The 20,654-nt window shown below is 43.2% G+C and overlaps 1 protein-coding gene across 1 annotated transcript in view; it reads left to right on the top strand.

Moving 5' to 3' along the window:
* The window catches only part of TRANK1 (tetratricopeptide repeat and ankyrin repeat containing 1), a 273,379-nt gene that overhangs the window by 140,237 nt on the left and 112,488 nt on the right, over window positions 1-20,654 (top strand). Inside the window, exons 16-17 of the mRNA XM_073630592.1 lie at window positions 2,896-3,072; window positions 4,085-6,844. Of these exons, the coding sequence (XP_073486693.1) occupies window positions 2,896-3,072; window positions 4,085-6,844 (2,937 nt within the window). The remainder of the gene's footprint in view (window positions 1-2,895; window positions 3,073-4,084; window positions 6,845-20,654) is intronic.

Raw genomic sequence — 20,654 nt, forward strand, 5'->3', positions numbered from 1 at the left:
GCATGCATCATTGATACTGTCCCTCTTGTCTTCCTGTTGGGGCACACGCTGCATGGAATAATGGACAGGGCACTTGAGGCAGAACAGAGGGAGGAAGAGGAGGATTTACTTACCTCTCGAGGCCCCCTTTATCTAGACAGTATTCCTGCAGGCCCGCCTATCACGGAGGAGGAGGAGGATTGTGTCAGTATGGAGGTGGAGCACTCAGCATCAGCAGCAGTCTTCAAGGGATCGTTTTTAGTCCCCAGAAACCCATGCACTTGTACGTGGCTGGGAGGAGGTGGCTGCGGATCATGTCGTCTTAGTGACCCAGAGGACTCCGAACCGAATGCCTCAGCAAACCTACGCTGCATGGCCTCCCTGATCCTGCAAAGCCTGCGAAAGGACCCTCGGATTCATGGTATCAAGGAGAGGGATCAGTACTGGCTGGCAACCCTTCTTGATCCACGTTACAAGGGTAAGATTGCGGAACTTATCCAGCCTTCGCAGAAGATGTAACATCTTTGGGAGTCCTTGCAGACAGGTTTGTGCAATGCGTTTCCAGAACCTGGGAGGTTGCAATTTCCTGGTCCTTCTGGACAACATTTTGCTGAGGCTTTGGTCAGTCACAGAAGGAGCGGTGGAGAAGGTGGCTGTCTGACCGATGTGTTCAGACAATTTTTTAGTCCACAGCCCCAAGATCTGATCGGTTCCAGCAACCATCGCCAGCGTCTGATTTACATGGTGCAGGAATACCTTGGGGAAAGATCAGATTTGGAGACCTTTCCAACCGAAAATCCACTGGGTTACTGGGTCTTAAGGATGGATCACTGGCCAGAGCTTGCACAGTATGCAATTGAGCTACTGGCCTGTCCTGCATCCAGCGTTCTATCTGAACGCACATTCAGTGCTGCTGAAGGCTTTGTAACCAATCACAGAGTACGCCTGTCCACAGACTCAGTTGATCGGCTCACCTTCATAAAAATGAATCAGTCTTGGATCACCAGCTACCAAGCACCTGATGCTGATGTAACCGATTAATTTTTTTATGAATGTGAGATCCCTTGAAGACTGCCTATGCTGCTGCTGAGTGACTATCCAGTTATGCTGAGTGACTATCCTATTCCTCAATGTTCATGTTGATAGCTTCTAAGAAAATTTTTGGTTCTGGGCACCATCACCAGTGCCCAAAGCCCAATTTTTCTGCCCCTGTTTAACAGGGGCGTGTAATTAAAATTTTTGCTGTAATATTTTACAGCAGGGCTCGTTCCTGCTCTCAACTAGAGTATCTGTGAGGGGTTGCAGTGTTGTGGCACCAGTGCCTTAAGCCCAATTTTTCTGCTCCTGTTTAACTGGGGCGTGTAATTACAATTTTTGCTGTAATATTTCACAGCAGGGCCCGTTCCTGCGCCCACCAAGAGGAACTGTGAGGGCTTACAGAGTTCTCGTACCACCAACACCTAAGGCCCAAATTTCTGCAGAGTATATAGGGAAGGCCGTATAGTATATACAGGCAGTCCCTTACTTTCAAACATCCGAATTACAAACGACTTACAAACGGAGGGAGACAACAGGAAGTGAGAGGAATTCTACCCCTAGGAAGGGAAATTCTCTCCTGTAAGTTAATGTGGGAAAAAGGTGTCTCCACCGATGCTTTATCACCAATCCTTGTTTCCCTAAAAACCCCAAATTAGCAAAATCCAATTGTCATTGGGATAGAAAGTGAGGTGAAATCTTCTGAAAAGGGGCACAGACAGCAAAACAAATGTTACAGGGGTGATGATAACCCTTCCCTATGTTATGCAAAAAGGTTAAAAATAGATTTTTTGGCTGGAGCTACACTTACAAAATGTACCTGTTCTAAATTACAAACAGATTCAACCTACAGTCCCTGTCTTGTTTGGACCACCTGTATACTGCTGTTCAGAGTATATAGGGCCTGGGGGCCCCACGCCTTTTCTTTTTTTAATTTGGGTGCGGGGTTCCCCTTAATACCCATACAAGACCCAAAGGGCCTGGTAATGGGCTGGGGGGTTACCCATGCCGTTTTTCTTGCCTTTTCTGAAGTTTCCTCTTCTGCAAGGTGTGTCTCTGGGTTAGCAGCCCTATCCTTTTAATTTTTCCTTCCTAGTGTTATGTAGGGATAAGGTCGTCTTTCGGCCTAGGGCCTCTTTTCTTCCCAAAGTGGTCTTCTGCTTCCAGGTTAACTAGGACATTCCCCCTTTATGTCCTGCTCCGAATGTTCAGATCTATTTTGATGCCAATTTCAGACGTAAGGTGCTTCAGTGAGTTTTAGAGCCCTCTGCCTCATAGTTTTTGGAGGCCTGATGGCATTTGTTGCTGTCTTGCCCATCCCTCAGTTGCATTGCTTTAGGACATCCCAATCATCTAAGACTAAGATACCGTGTTTTGTAATGGTTGATCAAAGCAATTAGTAAACCACACCTTTTAAAAAAAAAAAAAAAAAAAAAACCTTCGAGACAATGGCATAATGTGTTAGTATTCATCGCATACTAGCACATTATCAAATACCTTAGAACGGAGCCCTCCAGCGGCCTGCTGTCACCCCTGACAGCGCTTCCATCTTCACCCGGTCTTGCTTCTAGATTCAAGCACTCTGGCTGTCTTATTGTGGGAGCCACGGCTGCGTAAAAGAGCTCTGAAGGGACGACACGTTATGCCGTCCCTTCAGAGCGCATGTGCCGATGACGTCACTGGCTGCATGCATTGTGAATATCTCCGAAACCGTGCAAGTTTAGGAGATATTCACTGTACCTACAGGTAAACCCTCATTATAGGCAATGTCAAAAAAAAGTCTTTACTACCACTTTAAGAAAATGGGTGGGCTGTTGGATAAAAGCCCAAAACGGTGTTACACATGGAATAACTTTTTTTTTTTTTTTCCCCCTCCCACAGTTTCTCCGAATGGTATTGGCGACACGCATGAACATCCCATTTCTACTTGTTTAAAGAGCGGTGATTTTGCCATGGCAGCTTTGTTGTTGTGCAACGGTGGAGATCCACAGAGTCTTTGCAGAGTTAAAGGAGACAACCCTCTGCACACTGCAGTTTCTATTGCTTTGAGTAACAAAGGTATGCGTCTCTTTAACCGTTTTGCTACCAGATAACTTTTTGCAATTTAGACCTGATGATTAGTTAAAATCAGCAAATATATATTTGCAAGGTGGCTTCCTAGTCATCTGTGCGTGCTTTTTAAAGCGGTAGTAAAAAAAAAAAAAAAAAAAAACACCTGTAAGGCAATTAACGACTCGCTGAGAGCGGTGACCTCTTCTCTCGGTCGGTCTTCCAGGTTCGTGCGCTCTGGCTATGTGATTGGCCTGAGCTGCAATAACGTCACTCTCACACATGCGCACGGGAGACCTCGGTTTCCAGCTCTGAAGGTCTGGCAAGGTATACCGTGCCTTCAGAGCGTATGCGCTGGTGATGTAACTGGCTGCATCCAGGGTGAATATCTCCTAAATGATGCACCTTTAGGAGATATTCATTTTGTTTTACTACCACCTAAATAGATAAATACAATTTTTTACAAATTGTGTTTACATCTTTAGATGCTTGTTTCAGCCTCAAGGTTTTGCAGGCCCCTTCTGCCTATTGTCCTACTCCTGTAGGTGGCGGTATAAACCCTATGGTCAAGAGTCAGAAGAGCTGTGACAGTCAATGAACTCAGAGAAAAAGATTTTGTGGTAACAAAATCCTGTTTTTTGGTTTACCTATAAAAGCCTTATTTTGGATTACATCGCAGGACACAGGGATCCCACCTCTCTTCATTTGTTTATGGCTTACTACAAAACTTTAAAAAAAAAATTTTTTTCAATATCTGGTCACCTCAAGGCAGCAGCATAACCCTATCGTAATGGATATGAAAATACCCTGTGTCCTGTGATGTACTCCAAGAAAAGTATTTTGTAGGTAAACCAAAAATCCCATTATTTGTGTTTAAAAAGTGAGATCTACTAATTGTAATGAAGTAATTTAATCCATGAGTTGTATTCATTGAGTTTTTAAAAAAATGTAAATGCTGTTTATTTAATGAAGTGTCATTTCTGTCATTTTTATACAATTATTTTTGATCTCTCTCCTTCAGATTCTGATGGCATTCTGATGCTAGAATACCTCCTGAACTTGTATTCTTTGAACCCCGCAAATTATTCACACTTAGACCCCAACATCCAGGACAAAGATGGGGATACAGTGATGCATAAAGTTTTTCAGAACAACAATCCCAAACAATATCGCAAGATAATGGATTTGCTTGCAAAATTTGACATCAAGCTAACAATAAACAATAAACAGGGTAGAGATGCAAAGTACAGGATAAAGAATACAGATCCACGTTTTATTGCTTGGAATGAAGTTAGAAAAAAATTCAAGCAAACAAGTACTGTTTCAAAGCCTGGTAAGGCCAATGTAAATAATACACCAGCTAAAATACAGGCTAAGCCATCATCTGTCGCTCCCTTGCCATGTAAGTCTGTGTGTAATCGATCTGTAATGACGAACCAGTCTTCATTATCTGAACAAGTTGAACTCCCAACAGAAGTTATTGAAAACACAAAATATCCTCTGACCCCAAAGGAGCACCTTGTACAAACGATAAGAAAACTGATAACATGTCTGGATCTGAGCAAAGCACAATCCTTGTTTGGAACTTTGAAACAGCAAACAGCTGAACCTCCTCCAGAGGTTAAGAGCACTGAGCTGCCTGTGGCTGGTATAAACAGTTGTGGAGAAAGTGAGTCATTGCATGATAGCTCTTACATGGAAATTAATGGAGAAACTGAACAAATTCCTGAACATGACAATAATGGAGAAGAATTGAATGGAGAACAACTGCAAGATATTGACCTTTCTAATGTAGACTTCAACACCATGTCATGGGAGATTGAGTGTTCTCCAGAAGCCCTGAAAAAGTTAGGCAGCAAAGCTGTACCTTTGTACATGAAAAATAAAATCATCCTTTCTATTCAAAAACTTGGAAATGGGGAATGGACACGCAGTCTGAACAAACAGCTGAAACTGAACAACAGTATCAAGTTGTTTGAAGTAAAGTTGGACAAAGGTGCTAGGCTTCTGTGGGAGCTTGCTATTGATTTTTCCCCTCGTTGTAGTGAGGAACCAGAGAAAATTCTGGCCACTGAGTTTGTGTCACAAAAAAGTGGTAGAATTTACACTGAGATGATAAGGATCTGGGACATTGTTCTTGATCACTGCAAGCTAAATCATGCTATAGAAGGCATATGTAGTGCTTATAACAGAGGACTCTCCTGTATACTGAGGAAGAAATTAAAGGGCATAACTAAAGATCAAATTTTGCCAAATACAAAAAAGCGTATCCCCAGGTACTTTGTGGAAGACACCGAAGTGGAAAGCAACACAGAAAACATTCCTGATTATTTTCCACCTGCAAGTGCAGCTGAGACAGAATACAATATTATGAAGTTCCATAGCTTTAGCACGGATATGGTCCACAATATTCTTTCCAACATGAACTCCAGAGTTGAATATCCATTTCGTGTTGGTGAGCTGGAATATGCTGTGATTGATCTTAACCCTAAACCAATGGAAGCCATAATATTAATTGGGAGAAGTGGCACAGGAAAAACAACCTGTTGCCTGTACCGCCTCTGGAAGAAGTTTCATTCCTACTGGGAACGAGCAGAGTTAGTTGGTGGTCCTTGGCTAGTGAAACAGACTTGGCAAAGAAAACCGTATAATGAAAACACCGAAGGAGAAATTGTGGAGGATGAAGACCGAGAACAAGAGCTCTCTGATAGTACTGATGAAGAAAATGCCTCAGCAGATCTGGAGAATCTGGAAACAGAATTCACATCAGATGATGAGGAAGACCAAAAATTAGAACATTATCACCCGGTATTTATCACAAAAAACCATGTCCTTTGCCAGGAAGTACAAAGAAATTTTCTAGAGTTAAGCAAATCTGCAAAGGCAACCAGTAATTTCAAGCCCATTGAGCCTAATGTGTACAAATTGCAAGATATCCAGGATGAAAATTTCCCTTTGTTCATCACCTCCCAGCAGCTACTTCTGTTATTGGATGCATCTATGCCTGATCCCTTCTTTCCAAGAAATGAAGATGGGAGTCTCAAAAAGAGTATTGTTGGTTGGTCTACAATGGATGACACTGATATGCTAGATTTGTTGAGAGAAGATAATGAAATTGAACCTGATCCTGAAGATGAGGAAGAAGAAAAAGATTGTGAGCAAAAAGAGAAGGATCCTCGCATTTTTGTTACTTTTGAACTGTTTGCTAAAGAACTGTGGCCAAATATGATCAAGGGAAAGTCTTGTTACAATGCTGCTCTTGTCTGGAAAGAGATTAAGTCCTTTTTGAAGGGATCTTTTGAAGCATTAGGCTGTCGTCAGGGCCGACTTCCAGAAGAGGAGTACATTAAACTTGGAAAGAAAAGAGCACCAAACTTTCAAGGAGACCGGAGGGAAATATATCGCCTCTTTTGCTTGTATGAGCAAATAAAAAACAGTCGGGGATATTTTGATGAGGAGGATGTCTTGTACAATTTGTCTTGCAGATTGTCAAAGCTCGAAGAGCTTCCATGGTCCATCCATGAACTTTATGGAGATGAGATTCAGGACTTCACCCAGGCTGAGCTTTTCCTACTTATGAGATGCATCAATGATCCCAATTCAATGTTCCTTACTGGCGACACAGCTCAAAGCATAATGAAAGGGGTTTCTTTTCGTTTTAGTGATCTGAGATCCTTATTTTATTATGCAAATAAGAAGTGCTCGGATGACAAGAAAAAAAACATTGTTCGTAGGCCAAAACAGTTATATCATCTCTATCAAAACTATAGATCTCATTCTGGTAAGTGTGTGATTGTATCTCTTCTTTTTTTTTTTTTTTTCTTTTCCTTCAATATTTTGTTTGCGTGGTTTTCTTAGATTCACACTATGCCAGTTTCCTAGCTGAATGGGCTTCTTTACCTACGAAAAATGCAGGGAAAAGGCCCCTGCTCCTTTTCAAAATCGCAGCCAGATGGAGATTTGATAATGCCATGAACGATTCCCAGCATGGGAAAGCGCTGCCGCTTATCAGTGCGTGGGGGTGCTATTAAGAATTATTGGCACCCCCTGCCTCTGCCAATAGCAGTGCTTTTTCTATGTGGATGTGGGAAAGCATGCAATACACGCAGTCCCACACCTGCGTGTACTGTGAACCTAGCCTTAGTATGTGTAATAAAAAAAGGTAATTTTTTAGTTGTACATTACAGAACACAAGATTTTTAGTCTAACTATGAGTTACAGTGCCTTTGAAAAAATATTCATACTCCTTGAAATTTTCGACATTTTGTCATGTTACAACCAAAAACGTAAATGTATTTTATTGGGATTTTATGTGATAGACCCACACAAAGTGGCACATAATTGTAAAGTGAAAGGAAAATGATAAATGTTTTTCAAAATTATTTACAAATAAATATCTTAAAAGTGTGGCGTGCATTTGTATTCAGCCCTTGAGTTAATACTTTGTAGAACCACCTTTCGCTGCAATTACAGTTGCAATTTTTTTTTGGGTATGTCTCTACCAGCTTTGCACATCTAGAGAGTGGAATCTTTGCCCATTCTTCTTTGCAAAATATCTCAAGCTCTGTCAGATTGGATGGAGAGCATCTGTAAACAGCAATTTTCAAGTCTTGCCACAAATTCTCAATTGGATATACAGATCTGGACTTTGACTGGGCCATTCTAACACATGATTATGCTTTCATCTAAACCAGGGGTAGGCAACTCCGCCCTCCAGCTGTGGTGAAACTACAAGTACTATGAGACATTGCAAGACCCTGACAATCACAGGCATAACTCCTAGAGGCAGAGGCATGATGGGATTTGTAGTTTCACCACAGCTGGAGTGCCGAGGTTGCCTACCCCTGATCCAAACCATTCCTTTGTAGCTCTGGCTGTATGTTTAGGGTTGTTGTCTTGCTGGAAGGTGAACCTCAACCCCAGTCTCAAGTCATTTGCAGACACTAACTAGTTTTCTTCTTAGATTGTTCTGTATTTGGCTCCATCCATCTTCCCATCAACTCTGACCAGCTTCCCTGTCCCTGCTGAAGAAAAGCACCCCCACAACATGATGCTGCAACCACCATGTTTCACGATGGGGATGGTGTGTTCAGGTAGATGTCCAGTGTTAGTTTTTCTCCACACATAGCGTTTTGTTTTTAGGCCAAAAAGTTCAATTTTGGTCTTATCTGACCTTTTCTTTCTACTGAGAGAAACTTGCCTCTTTTATGTGGAGGCTTTTTCTTTCAAAGATTTTCCTATCAAGATTCCTGGCTGCACAATACCCAATGTGGCTTCTTTTTGCAGCTTCTGAATTGGTTGACTCCTCGGCTGAGCCTTGGGGGACCATGCCTGGTCCCCGTTTGGGGAAGAAGCATGGCCAGCAAATAATGCCAGCAAATAATGCCACTTCGATCACTGGATCTTGCGCAGACACTCACCTTTGCATGTGGTACATCTTGTTGAGATATCCGCAGGGTGCTTTACAGATCCAGGGCCATTGTCTTACAGCAGTGGAGCCCTGTCCCTAAAGACACCTTTAGGGTTTTGCCCATTGTGGGAGGGTGAAGTTAGGATGGGGATGGGCTTGAAGACATCTGCCATAGTAAGTACTGGGCTTGCACCAATAATCTCTGTCCCAGGATGCTGGTGCTCCTATGCCTAGACCAGTGATGGCAAATTTTGGCACCCCAGATGTTTTGGAACTACATTTCCCATGATGCTCAACTACAGTGCAGAATGCATGAGCATCATGGGAAATGTAGTTCCAAAACATCTGGGGTGCCAAGGTTCGCTATCACTGGCTTAGACTATGAAGGAGCGTAACACTTTTAAATGGTGTGTCGCAGCAATGGAGTTGGAGCTCCAGCTGATTTAAAACTCTTCTCTATAGTCTTGTCCATTTCTTCCTTACTGCTCATTTGTGCTCCATTTTTTTTTTGGTGCACATCCCTCATTCAGCACTTTAAGCTCCTGGCTCCCCAGTGCAGGACAGTAATCTTTGGTTTCCTGCCTGGGTTCAGCAGCCTATAGTGCCTGGCACAGAAAGCATGTCCTCTCCTCAGCTGCAGGGGTTGTGTGCACCTCTTGGGGAAGTCTTTGCATCGCATATGACAGATCATAAGCACAGGGGCAAGTGGTCAGATGGCTTTGCTAGCTCAGTCTCTGCACATGGCTCCAGGGGGATGGAGGGGTGTTAGTCTCTCTCCACTGGGCCCTTGTACCCTGTGCTCAGACAGGTGCCCCCAGACTTTTTCCTTACCTTCCTCTTGCTTCTAAGAGGGAGTTTTCTGCCACAGTGTCTGATTTTATAGGCAGAATCTCAGTTCTTTTAGAGGCTGTAGAGAGCGGGTCATTAGTTAAGACTCTTTTTGAATAGGTACATCAATTTGTTCACAGGGTTAGGAGTAATTTCCCCCCTCATAAATAAAAGGTTGGTGCCTCTGTAGTTAGACCCTATACTCCTGAGGCCTCTAGCTTCATATCTAAATCTGGAAATCCAAATCTGGAACACACTTTTGTTGGAAGACTTGGCTCTTTAGCCAAGTTTTGCTCCACGTCTTCCTCTCAGTAATCCCATCTACTGGCTTTTTCAGCCTTCTGGTTCAGGGTATCTCCAATGTTTTGGTCCACTGTGACATTTCCAAGGGCTAAAAACTGGAGTTCTGTACTCATCGTCCTTCTTGCTCCATGCTTTCAAACTTTCCTCTTTTCCCACAAAGACAAGGTGGATCTTCTTGATGCTGTTCAGCGGCTCCTCTCAAAACAAGAGTTCTTCATTCGGGATTTCTACTCTAACCTGTTCACAGTTCCCAAGACAATGGAGTGGTTCTGTCAATTCTAATATTACTGTGGGTTCAAAGCTCAGCAATGAATCAGGGAAATCAGTCATTTTCTCCTTCGGGGATTTTTAAGTGATTCTCATTCCACCCAGGAGGATGTTTTTTAATTGGGACATACTTGAACTCCTGGCAGACACTTACTGGGCCCTTCCTGATCTCCAGACTTTCTGTCTCAAAGGCTGGTTCACCATCCTGTTTCTTGGTCGTTAGCTTTGAGGGCATGGCTGTTAAAGCCTAGGTCCTAAGGCATAGGGGTCTATCAGATTTGGGAATCCCTACCCTCTTGAAAGCTTATAGTTGACTTCTTGCATAATCTACAATTTCACCTGGAAAACCTATTTTGCATGGTGTGTGACCAGGAAATTTCATCCTAGAAAATACTCCATGTGATGCATTCTGTCCTTCCTCCAGTGCAGATCAGCATCTAGCCTACAGTCCCATTAATGGGAAAATCTCTAACCATTCTGTTTTACAGACTGCTGGCCTCTCATTCCTTGGTTAAGGCATTTCCGCAGGTTATTCCACAATTTTTTCCTCTCCCTGTACCTCCCTTTTGGCAATGCAGGACCTTAAAGCTTAAGTGCAGCTAAAATTAAAATCAGAAAAATCAGCACAAGGGACATATTGTAGTCAGTAGGATGTGTCCATTATACTGATGCCTTTTCTGCTAGTAGAAATCCTTTGTTTATGCCAATCCCAATACTACAGCTTCTGAATGAATGAAACGTGATCTATGAATGGGGACGGCGTGCCTTTTAATTATCAGCCCATCTTCCATTCACAGATCCTCTTTCATTCATAGAAGCTGTAGTACGGTTTCTATAAATTGAGCAGCTGTTCAGAAAAAACGGGCTTAGCCAGGCCCTCTTGATGAGAGCCTTTGACAGCCCCTTAGTTATATTAACCTCTCCATGGCCATAATCTTCTGGAGGGGGGTATGGCATGGCATGCTGTGTACTGTTAGTCTACATTTCAGCTACAGCTTCCTTTTAACCAGTTGGATTCCCTTTTGTTCATCTTGAGGGTTACCGCAGAGGTCTCCCTGCTTCTCACTCCACCATTGATAGGTGGATCAGACAAGTCCTCATTTGAGCCTATGGTCTAAGGCCATGTTCACATCTTGCTATTTGGGGTTCTGTCCACGATCTTACATGCAATGCTTTTTGGGTGCCATTATTCTTTAATGGCACCCCAAAGGGCAAAGCAATTATGCAAGTTTTTAAAGTTCCCTACGCTTGTCACCCAAAAAGGAGCATGAGCTTCTTTTCGGGCAACAAATGCTCATAGGACAGCCCATTAAGTGAATAGGCTGCCCTATGTGCGACACGCAAAAATCGTGTGCAAAATGCTCAACCAAAATGGCAAATGGGAATGGTTGTTCCCGCTATGTGAAAGTGTGAATGCGGTCTAAGGGTTAGGATTTCTCTTTCCTTTTGAGGCGCGCCCTACCAGTTCCGTTAATGCTTCATGGACTTTTCAGCATCCGGCATCTGTTTCTCAGATTTTCAAGACTGCCTTCTGGTTTTCGGTTTACAGATGTAAGGCACGTGTTCAGGCCTCTTCTGACACAAGTTTTTGATGCAAGATTTTACAAGCTGCTCTCTGTCCTTGTCAAGCCTTTCTTGGTTTGTTTTGAGCCTGTTGGCAGTTGTTTGCTGTGTTGCTCACCCCTCAGTATAACTGGTTTTGGATGTTCCATGGTTCAAGACTTTTGACTCTACAACTAAGAAAATATGTTTTTTGACATACCAGTAAAATCTGTTTTTTGGAGTACAGTACTGGATTTAGTTCCTTCTCATACTGTTCTTTATGATCTCTCTTGCTTGCTACAAAACAAAGGTTAGCTGGGAGTGGGAGTGATTTTATATAGATGTCCTTGCAGCTTTCATTTTTTGACGGTAGCTGCATATAATTCATGGTTAAAGGAATCTTGTATTAGTTGGTGAAGGTGTTTTTTTTGCTATGTCAGAATGTAATGTTAAGGAACTGTTCTAATCCCAATCATACCATAGAAAACATGATATCAAAGACTGAAACTATATTAATGATACACCTACTTATAAAAAAAAAAAAAAAAACGCTTAATATTGTTTACATACTGTTCAAACGTGTAATATCCAATAAGAACACATGGGGGTTAGATGAAACCAAAATTGCACACAAATACAATTTCATAGTGAGAACCATAGAACAATGTACTTAAAACCTTTTATCTTTCTCCTGGATAAAATTGAGTTGGGTCTACACATTTCACGGCCACAAGGACCCAGCACTTTACATCAATCCATATTCACATTGTTCAATATGTCACAAAATTTTATCTAAAAATGTAGTCATATGTAAATTAACATTGAGTTTGCATAGTTCACAATATATCCGACTGTGTATTTTGAAAGATTTGTTCTACAAGACATACCTAATAAGCAAATGCTTCACATAGTACTCACAAAATATTGACAGCAAAACATATATGTGAATCCTGCCCCCGGTAATTCACTGCATAGCAAATGATGAACTCCTGTCTCACTCATTGCAGAGTCTCAGCTTTTATCTACCCCCTATGTAAAAAAGGGCTCCATCAATAAGAGCCAAAGTACTCCTAAAATGCACAGCAAACGAATAACCAAATGTGCGCCTTACATGCAAGATAAAATGAGCCAGCAATGCGGCCCCCGCCAGCAGTTCCAAACGGGAGCCTGTGGCTACTGTCAAACTTACGTATATGGGTTTCCACTCCCCCTTCCAGGCACTTTTGCTCCTCCCCATGGGCAGAGATTTTCAGCCCTTAGGGAGAAAGAGGCTCTCTGCTGGGCTTAGATTCTCTCTACACTGGTGATGCAAAACACGTTATGGTATCGCTTTGGTTTCTCCCCACAGATATTAGGAAGTGGGCTCTCCCAGTGGAGAGTCTCAAAAAAGGATCAAATCAGCCCAACCTTTGTTTGGGAACAGTGCTATCTAGTGTAAATACAAAGGTGGTGCTGCACTATTGAATTCTATGTGAAATAAACTTCCAAAGTGTATAATCATGTAACACAAAACTTAAATACAACCACCAAAAATCTTGATTAAACACACAAAAAGTATCCACTTTCTTATATAAAAATGCTAATAATAAGTGACAAAATAAAATAATAGAGTGCTAGTGGTAAAGTGGATGATGCATGTGATAAATCATAAGCTAAGTCTAATATAAATGCTGAGTGATCAAATGTGCAGGAACACACAACCAAATGTGATTGGTGTCTCTTCTTTCAGTGCAGTGACACCTCTGCTAATTGGCCTCTCGCCTTACTGCTGTAAGGTAACAGCATAAGCAGAAATTCTTGGTGAGCCTCCCGTGGCTTAGATAGCTATTCCCAGGGCTTACATGACTGGTGGCTTTCTCAAACGTTGGATTAAGGCTTCCTCGGGGTATCCTCATCTCCTAGGTTAGATGACTCTATAAGGTAGATGTTACGGATCTTCTATGAAAGTGGTGTAAACTGGGGGCCCCCCCAGACTTCTCCAATGTGGTATGTAACAAGAAAGGAGTTCCCAAATAGTGTAATAACATTTGGATCAATTTATTTGATAAAAACAGGTGAATCTTGCTCACTTTTTAAAAAAAACGCAAACCGTAAAAAACCCACGAGCGGTGAGCTCGTACTCCCGCGTCACTTTTGATGTGCCTGTCAACCAATCCCGACGCGTATTGTCAGTCATGTGACTTCATCAGGGGATCATCTAGTGGCCGTATTTTAGATTGCTGCATTAACCTTAAACTATACATTAAATCAAAATTGCTAGTACCATTTACCAACAGTTAACCATTCTCTTACAATACCAATACTGTAATATACACTACATTACCAAAAGTATTGTGACGCCTGCCTTTACACGCACAAGAACTTTTTTGGCATCCCAGTCTTAGTCCGTAGAGATGCCATTAAAGAGGAGCTCCACCTTAAAAAAAAATGATTAAAAGCCAGCAGCTAGAAATACTGCAGCTGCTGACTTTTAATAAATGGACCCTTACCTGTCCCAGGGTCCAGCGATGTCGGCAGCCGAAGCCGATCAATCACTCGGCTGCCCCGCTGCCATCCTCGGTCAGGGAATCAGGAAGTGAAGCATTGCGGCTTCACTGCCCGGTTCCCTACTGTGCATGCGCGGGTCGCGCTGCTCCTCTGCACTGGTCCCCGTTGTGTTCTGGGAACTGTGTGTTTCCTAAAACACAACGAGGGGGGGCGGGCATCTGCGGATATTCTGCGGCTATCTAAGCCCAGAAGTGGCTGCAGATACGTGTATTAGACGGGTATCTGCACCCCCCTCCCCCCTGAAAGGTGCCAATTGTGGCATCTGAGGGGTGAGGAATCCGATGAGCGGAAGTTCCACTTTTAGGTGGAACTCTGCTTTAACGTTCATGTATGTGTAAAAGCAGGCATCCCAATAATTTTGGTAATATAGTGTATATTAGGATGGCCGTAAACTATTACCATACTTTTAATTTTTGTTACCTATTGTTGCAGGGGCTTACACTTTATCTTTAGGACACTATCTATATAGGAAAACATATATATTGCTTCCCCCCTTATGCAGTGACAGAAACCAGACACAAGGGAACTGCGGCAAACATTAGCTATGCCAAAGGCTTTCAAAAGAAAAAGATTGAAGGGGACCTGGAGTCGGAGCTAAAGAAAAGGCTGTTGAAGATTTCTTACCCCCAGACTCGTATGCGCCAGATACCCTGGCTTTACACAAAATACTTGCCAGTAGAGCTGCACGATTAATCCTGAAGAATCATTTTCGCATTTTTTTTTCCCATTGCGATCTTGAAAAAAGTATTTCCTGGTTCTTTCTATGCAGAGAGTTCTCTCTGCTCTGCTAAAGCCGACAGCCGTCAAAAGAAAGAAAAAAAAAACAGGCAATCTGCCAAGAATCACAACATTCTTTAGCAGTGGAACTTAAGTAAAAACATTGTAACAATTTCTCCTTTAGATCAAAGGGATATACTGTGGTGTCAAAATGTGGGAAGTTTAAACACTAAACCTTTTTCAGACATTTGTTGGTTTCAAGTTAAAATCATTTTTTTTTGCTAGAAAATTGCTTAGAACCCCCAAGCATTATATATATATATATATATATATATATATATATATATATATATATATATATATATATATATATATAATTTTTAGTAGAGACCCTAGAGAATAAAATGGTGGTTGTTGCAATATTTTATGTCACACTGTAATTGCGCAGCAGTTGTTAAAATGCCATTTTTGGGGGAAAAAATTAAACTTTAACAAATTAAAAAAAAAAAAAACTAACCAGTAAAGTTAGCCCAATTTTTTTTGTATAATGTGAAAAATTTTACGCTGTGAGAATCGTGATCTTTTTATTCTAAGCAAAGAAAATTGTGATTCTCATTTTGGCCAGAATCGTGTAGCTCTACTTGCCAGCCTAGGCATTGTTGCACTTGATTCTCTTCTGTATTGCCATACCCCCTTGGGTACTAAGAGACCTGCAAAGTCTAAAAAGTCATTCCCCATTCATGAACAAATAGAATGGGCTATTTTTGGCAATTGGTGTACTCCTAAAAATATTTTTACTCCTCCAAGAATCATTGCTGAGCTATATCCACTGGAAAAATAATTCAGTAAAATGTCAGCATTTCTGGAAGTGGATCCTGCTGTCTCCGTCCTAAAAAAGCATCTTAATGTGGCTATGCAAGATGTTCCTTCATTTAAGGATTCTGCAGAGAGAAAATTTGAAAAGCTCTTAAGGGCTCTTTTCTCTTGCAAGATTTTCTAGCAATTAGATCTCCTATAGTTTCTTTGCCTGTGTATCTTCCTAATGATATAATCTTTATGACCAGCCCGGTATGCGAGTCCACACACCTGACACTTCATTATTCACTTAGTGGTGGCTGATGATGCATATTAACCGCCCCTTCTAACAGGAGACTCCTTCCCCATGAGTCTCCATGAGTCCCCATGAGGTGGGCGGAGCGAAATGCTTTTGGGGCATGGCCCGGGGGGGGGGGGGGGGGGTTCAGGCTGAGACTGCCACTTGTTCACACACAGCGGGTCATGTTTTGATGTGCTGCTCCCGGGACTTTCAGCTCTCATCTACCATTGTCTGGAGCGTGGGCTGTCTCCTTCTCAGCCATCACTCACAGAAGCAGGCACAGGATTACACTTCCATGCAGCCTGAGTGGCTCACATACACACCATGGGTTCACAGATGTCCCAGACCTGTGGATTCATTCAAACAAATATGTTGCGCTTCCTCTTTAAGTGTAATCTGTAACCGCAATAATAAAACAAAAACGGCATTAAATAGTGTGTGACAGAACCATCCAGCACCAAGCTTGGGTGCTTCTGTCAAGATATAGCTTCTTCCAGTCTGGACCCAGGTTTTATAGCTGTATATTGCACCCAAGAATCAAGACGACACTAGCTTAGGTGCTCTAAAACTGGAACTGATTTTTACTTTTTTTTTTTTATGTTCTGTGTAAAATTGCACTGCTGAGACTAATCACGTTATTGTATGCAAAGGAAACTGGATTAATATTAAGTCTTACGCTCAACGTTCTTCAAGTGGTTGTCCATCATTAGAGAATGATCTGCTCTCTCAAAAGCCAGGGCCCATAGTCGGTAGGCAAGAGGTCACCCTACAGTCCCCTCCAAAAGCCCCTGTCCTGCTTGGGTCTGTCACATTTCTCCCCCATCCAAAGTGGACGAACCAGCCTCATACCTCTACCTGGTCTGGACATGTGTTAGTCGGGCAGAGTGAACCCACATAGTCAGTCCACATGATCTCCATTCTGGGCCGCAGGGAATAGTTGTCAACGGTAGGTGTGGGACTGAGGTCGTGGAATCTTTGGCTGCCAGTGCTTCAGCTTGGTCTTTACTGTTCCAGGGCTCTGCTGCTGGGGAGAGAGGCCCACTGCCCCAGCTCCCTGAAGCAGTGGAGACATAGGTGCTAGGCAGAAGCCAGGGGTACTCTGCCATGTTGCCAGCACTTCAGCTGGAAGTAGTAGCTTTATTACATCAGCTTGTCGCTGGGGAGAGGGTCACCTGCCCCAGCTTCCTGGAACTCCAGAGTTGTTGCCAATGCTGAAGAGAAGTTGGTAGCCCTCTGCCCTGATGCAAGTGCTTCTGCTGGAGACCCCACATCATCCGCTTCAGCTAACTGTTGGGGGGGAAGCTGGCTTCATCCAATCCCAGACTGTGGCCTGGCCTCTGGGGAGGGAGGACAACCACCACCTCTCCCTGGTCCTTGAGCTGCCACTGGGAAGATGAGATGGCTGCTCATTCTCCCATACTCTCATCCAGCTGTGGGGAAGACCTTTCTCTTGTACTGTCTCCCAGGTGCACAGATCCTTGCTGGAGAGGAAAGACTATTTCATCCTCTTGCTGACTGTTGGGGAGGGAGGATGACCACCTTCTCTCCCTGGTCTTTGGCCTGCTGCTGGGGAGGGGAAATGGCTTCCTCCCCTCCCTGTATCTCTGACTTCCGTTTGGGAAGAAGAACTGCCACTTTCTCACCCTGGGTCTCTATAACTACTGCGAGTGTGGGACAGAGGTCTGTAGCACTCTGCCCTGATGCCAGCACTGGAGAAGTTTGTTGTAACTCCACAGATGCTGCTGGCATGAAATCCCATGTCCCTGCTAGTGGTGTGGGGGAAAGGCCGGCTGCTTCTTCTCTCAGGAAGACTGAAGCTGTTGTTGGTGCTGGGCAGAACTTAGTGATGTTCTCACTGATCGGGTTGTGCAACCGCAGTGGGCACACAAGATGGAACCAGGGAGGAGGAGCGTGGAGGGGAGGGAGTAGAGAGACGGCAAAACGTCTCAGCTACCCCAGGCATAGGAGCAAAGATCCTGCCAAAAATATGACCAACAGTGATAAAGATGTAGATCATAGATGAACAGGATGTTTATGCGCTCATCTGTGTGTAAGAACAAGTAAAGTGGAGGTTAGGATTCATTGAGACAAATGTTCAAAAAATATAGTAATGAATGAGTCAAGCTATTATTACAGCTATGAGTACCCGCATAATCCATGTGTGTTACGGATAATGTGTGAGCAAGGAAAAGGATCTTGGCAATAATGAAATTCCTACATACCGCCACCTGTGTCACTAGTGTTTATCTGGCAAGTCTGGCGTATCCACCAAGCAGTCTCTCAGCTTTATACTGAATGCCTGGGGTGCATGGAAGATATACCTGTGTGCAGCCTGAGTTCAACCATTCGCACCGCTGTGTGATTGGTATCAGCTGGGCAAAGACGCGAGGACAGCGGCGCCACATCATTGGCTGCCACAATCCACCACGGGGGCCCTCAGCGTGATGACTCATGGCGAAAGCCCGCCCCTTGCGGCAGAGCTGCGTCACCACGCCAGGACGCCCATGCGGCCCACCTGTCCGCGCCTCACAGTAGGACGCAAACAGGAAGGAGCCGAGGTGGAACCACGGTTCCCAGTGGCCAAGAGGTGTCCGAAGTGAACCCCCAAGGGGGCATCAGCAAGGGACCCTTGCATGCTGGGCAGTGGGGCAGAGCTGTCAAACTCCCACGAGGGCAACTCTGCCCAGGTGGAGTCACAGCTAATTCCTCACTGCACTGGAATAATGACCATTGCTGGGAACCAGGCAGTGGGACCTCTGTGCTGACCTCTGGTGGTGATCAAAAAATGTACATCTAAGGGCATATTGTTGCGAGAATACATGCGAGAATGGGAGAAACGATATAGTTACCCCATAGAAATTAGATGTGTCTTATACAGGGTACTATAAATTTAGAGATCTAATTCACAGATCCCTGACTAAAATTCCGAAAAATACGGTTTGAAATTAAAAGCCTTGTCGAGGCCTGGTGGTGAGGTGGCTTTTAAGGTTGAAAATCCACCTTAATTCACTTTGTAAAAGTAATTTGTTAGTCGCCCCCTCGGGTTGGCATATATATGGTCCAGTGCTAGGAACCACACATTAGGAGTGCTGTCACCATGCACTGTATGACTATGCCTCCCAAGGGGTAAACTTGAGATCTTTTTTGCCAATTCTGGCTGTGTGTGTATAAATTCTGCGCCAAAATTCCAGTTTGGTTTTCCCCATATAATAGCAACCGCACTCGCATGACAGTAGGTAAACCACGCCCGGAATGTGGCAATTAGCAAAATGCTTAGGTTTGAGTTTTTCTCCATTCGGTAGAGTGATACATTTTCTTGTGTCCATGTACTGACAATAGCCACAATTGCCACATGCAAATGTCCCTGTGATTTTTATTCTTCTCAGATTTTTTCTTTGTATTCACTATGAACAAATTTGTCACATAGAGACTGAGCCCTCTTGTATGTAATTTGGGGCTGGTCAGAAACTAGGGGGGCTAGTGTGGCATCCATGCTAAGAAGATGCCAATATTTGTGCAGGATATGACTAATTTGTCTGTTGTTGGCAGTATCTAGTGATCACTCTGGTGGTAGTGGTCTCTTTAGTTTTGTTTCCTGAAAAAAGTAAATCTGCGCGTGCTTTACCTTTTGGCCTTTTTTGTAGGGTTTTAAAGAATGTTATTGGAATAGCCCCTTGCTTGTAATCTTCTTCTTAATGTTGAAGCCTCTATTTCAAAAAGGGCATCACTCGAGCAATTTAGTCTAGCCCGAATGTATTTCCCGAATGGAATAGATGCTAACAATGGTTTGGAGTGAAAGCTAGAAGCTTTAAATATAGTATTCCCCACTGCCGGCTTTCTAAACAGCTCAGTGTGAAGAGAGCCATCAGAGTGTTTTTTGATTGTTAAATCTAGAAATGTTATGGTGGATGCACTGTGAGACATTGTGAATTTGAGATCAAATGCATTGTCAAGGTTGATGTATTCAATAAATTGATTGAGAAGTGTAACTGGACCGTTCCATAGAAACAAAATATCATCTATGTAACGGTACCAGGCTAGGGCATGGCTGGTGTACATGGATGCTGTGTCATCTGAGAATATAAACCGCTCCCACTCCCCCAGGTACAGGTTGGCATATGAGGGAGCACAACATATGCCCATAGCCATTTTTCTTTTTGAGGGGGCACAACATATGCCCATAGCTAATTTTTCTTTTTCCGGTTCCCACTACCTCCAGGTGCAAAGAAAAGAAAAATAGTTGTGTTTCAGTATGAATTCAAGGGATGTTAGGAGAAATTCAACAAGTGGGGGATCATACTGGCTCTGCCTTCGAAGTGTGCGTCATATGGTCGATAAACCTATTTCATGTGGGATAGAACTGTACAAAGCCTCCACGTTGATCGCGACAAGAATAGTGTCGATGTTGAGGCCATCCAGTATCTGTAGAAGGTGGATAGTATCCTTTTTGTAAGATGGAAGTTCTTCCACTATTGGTTGAAGTAGATTGTCAATGAATCTACTGAGATTTTCAGTTAGGCTCCCCTCTGCCTGACACTATGGGTCTGCCTGGGGGTTTTTAGAATTTTTGTGCATTTTAGGAAGAGCGTAAAAAGTGGCCTCATGTGGGAAACCAACGCTTACGTATTCCCATCAATGACATTGCAGTAGTAGGCCATTGAAGACCAACAATGTTCCAGCAGTCTGATACAGTGGAATTTATCTTCATAGATTTCTTGAAGGATATTGTTGATAAATATGTCTGTCCCAAGTGAAGGAGCCTCTCCAACTTAGTCTGCAGGAGGGCCACTATATTCCATCTGACCATTAATCTGCAAAAGATTAATATTACTCCTTTCCATCCACTCCAGAAGGAAAGCTTTTTTGTCCATATTCGGTGAA

The sequence above is a fragment of the Aquarana catesbeiana genome, linkage group LG05 (genome assembly GCF_042186555.1).
Source record: "Aquarana catesbeiana isolate 2022-GZ linkage group LG05, ASM4218655v1, whole genome shotgun sequence".
NCBI classification, from domain to species: Eukaryota; Metazoa; Chordata; class Amphibia; order Anura; family Ranidae; genus Aquarana; species Aquarana catesbeiana.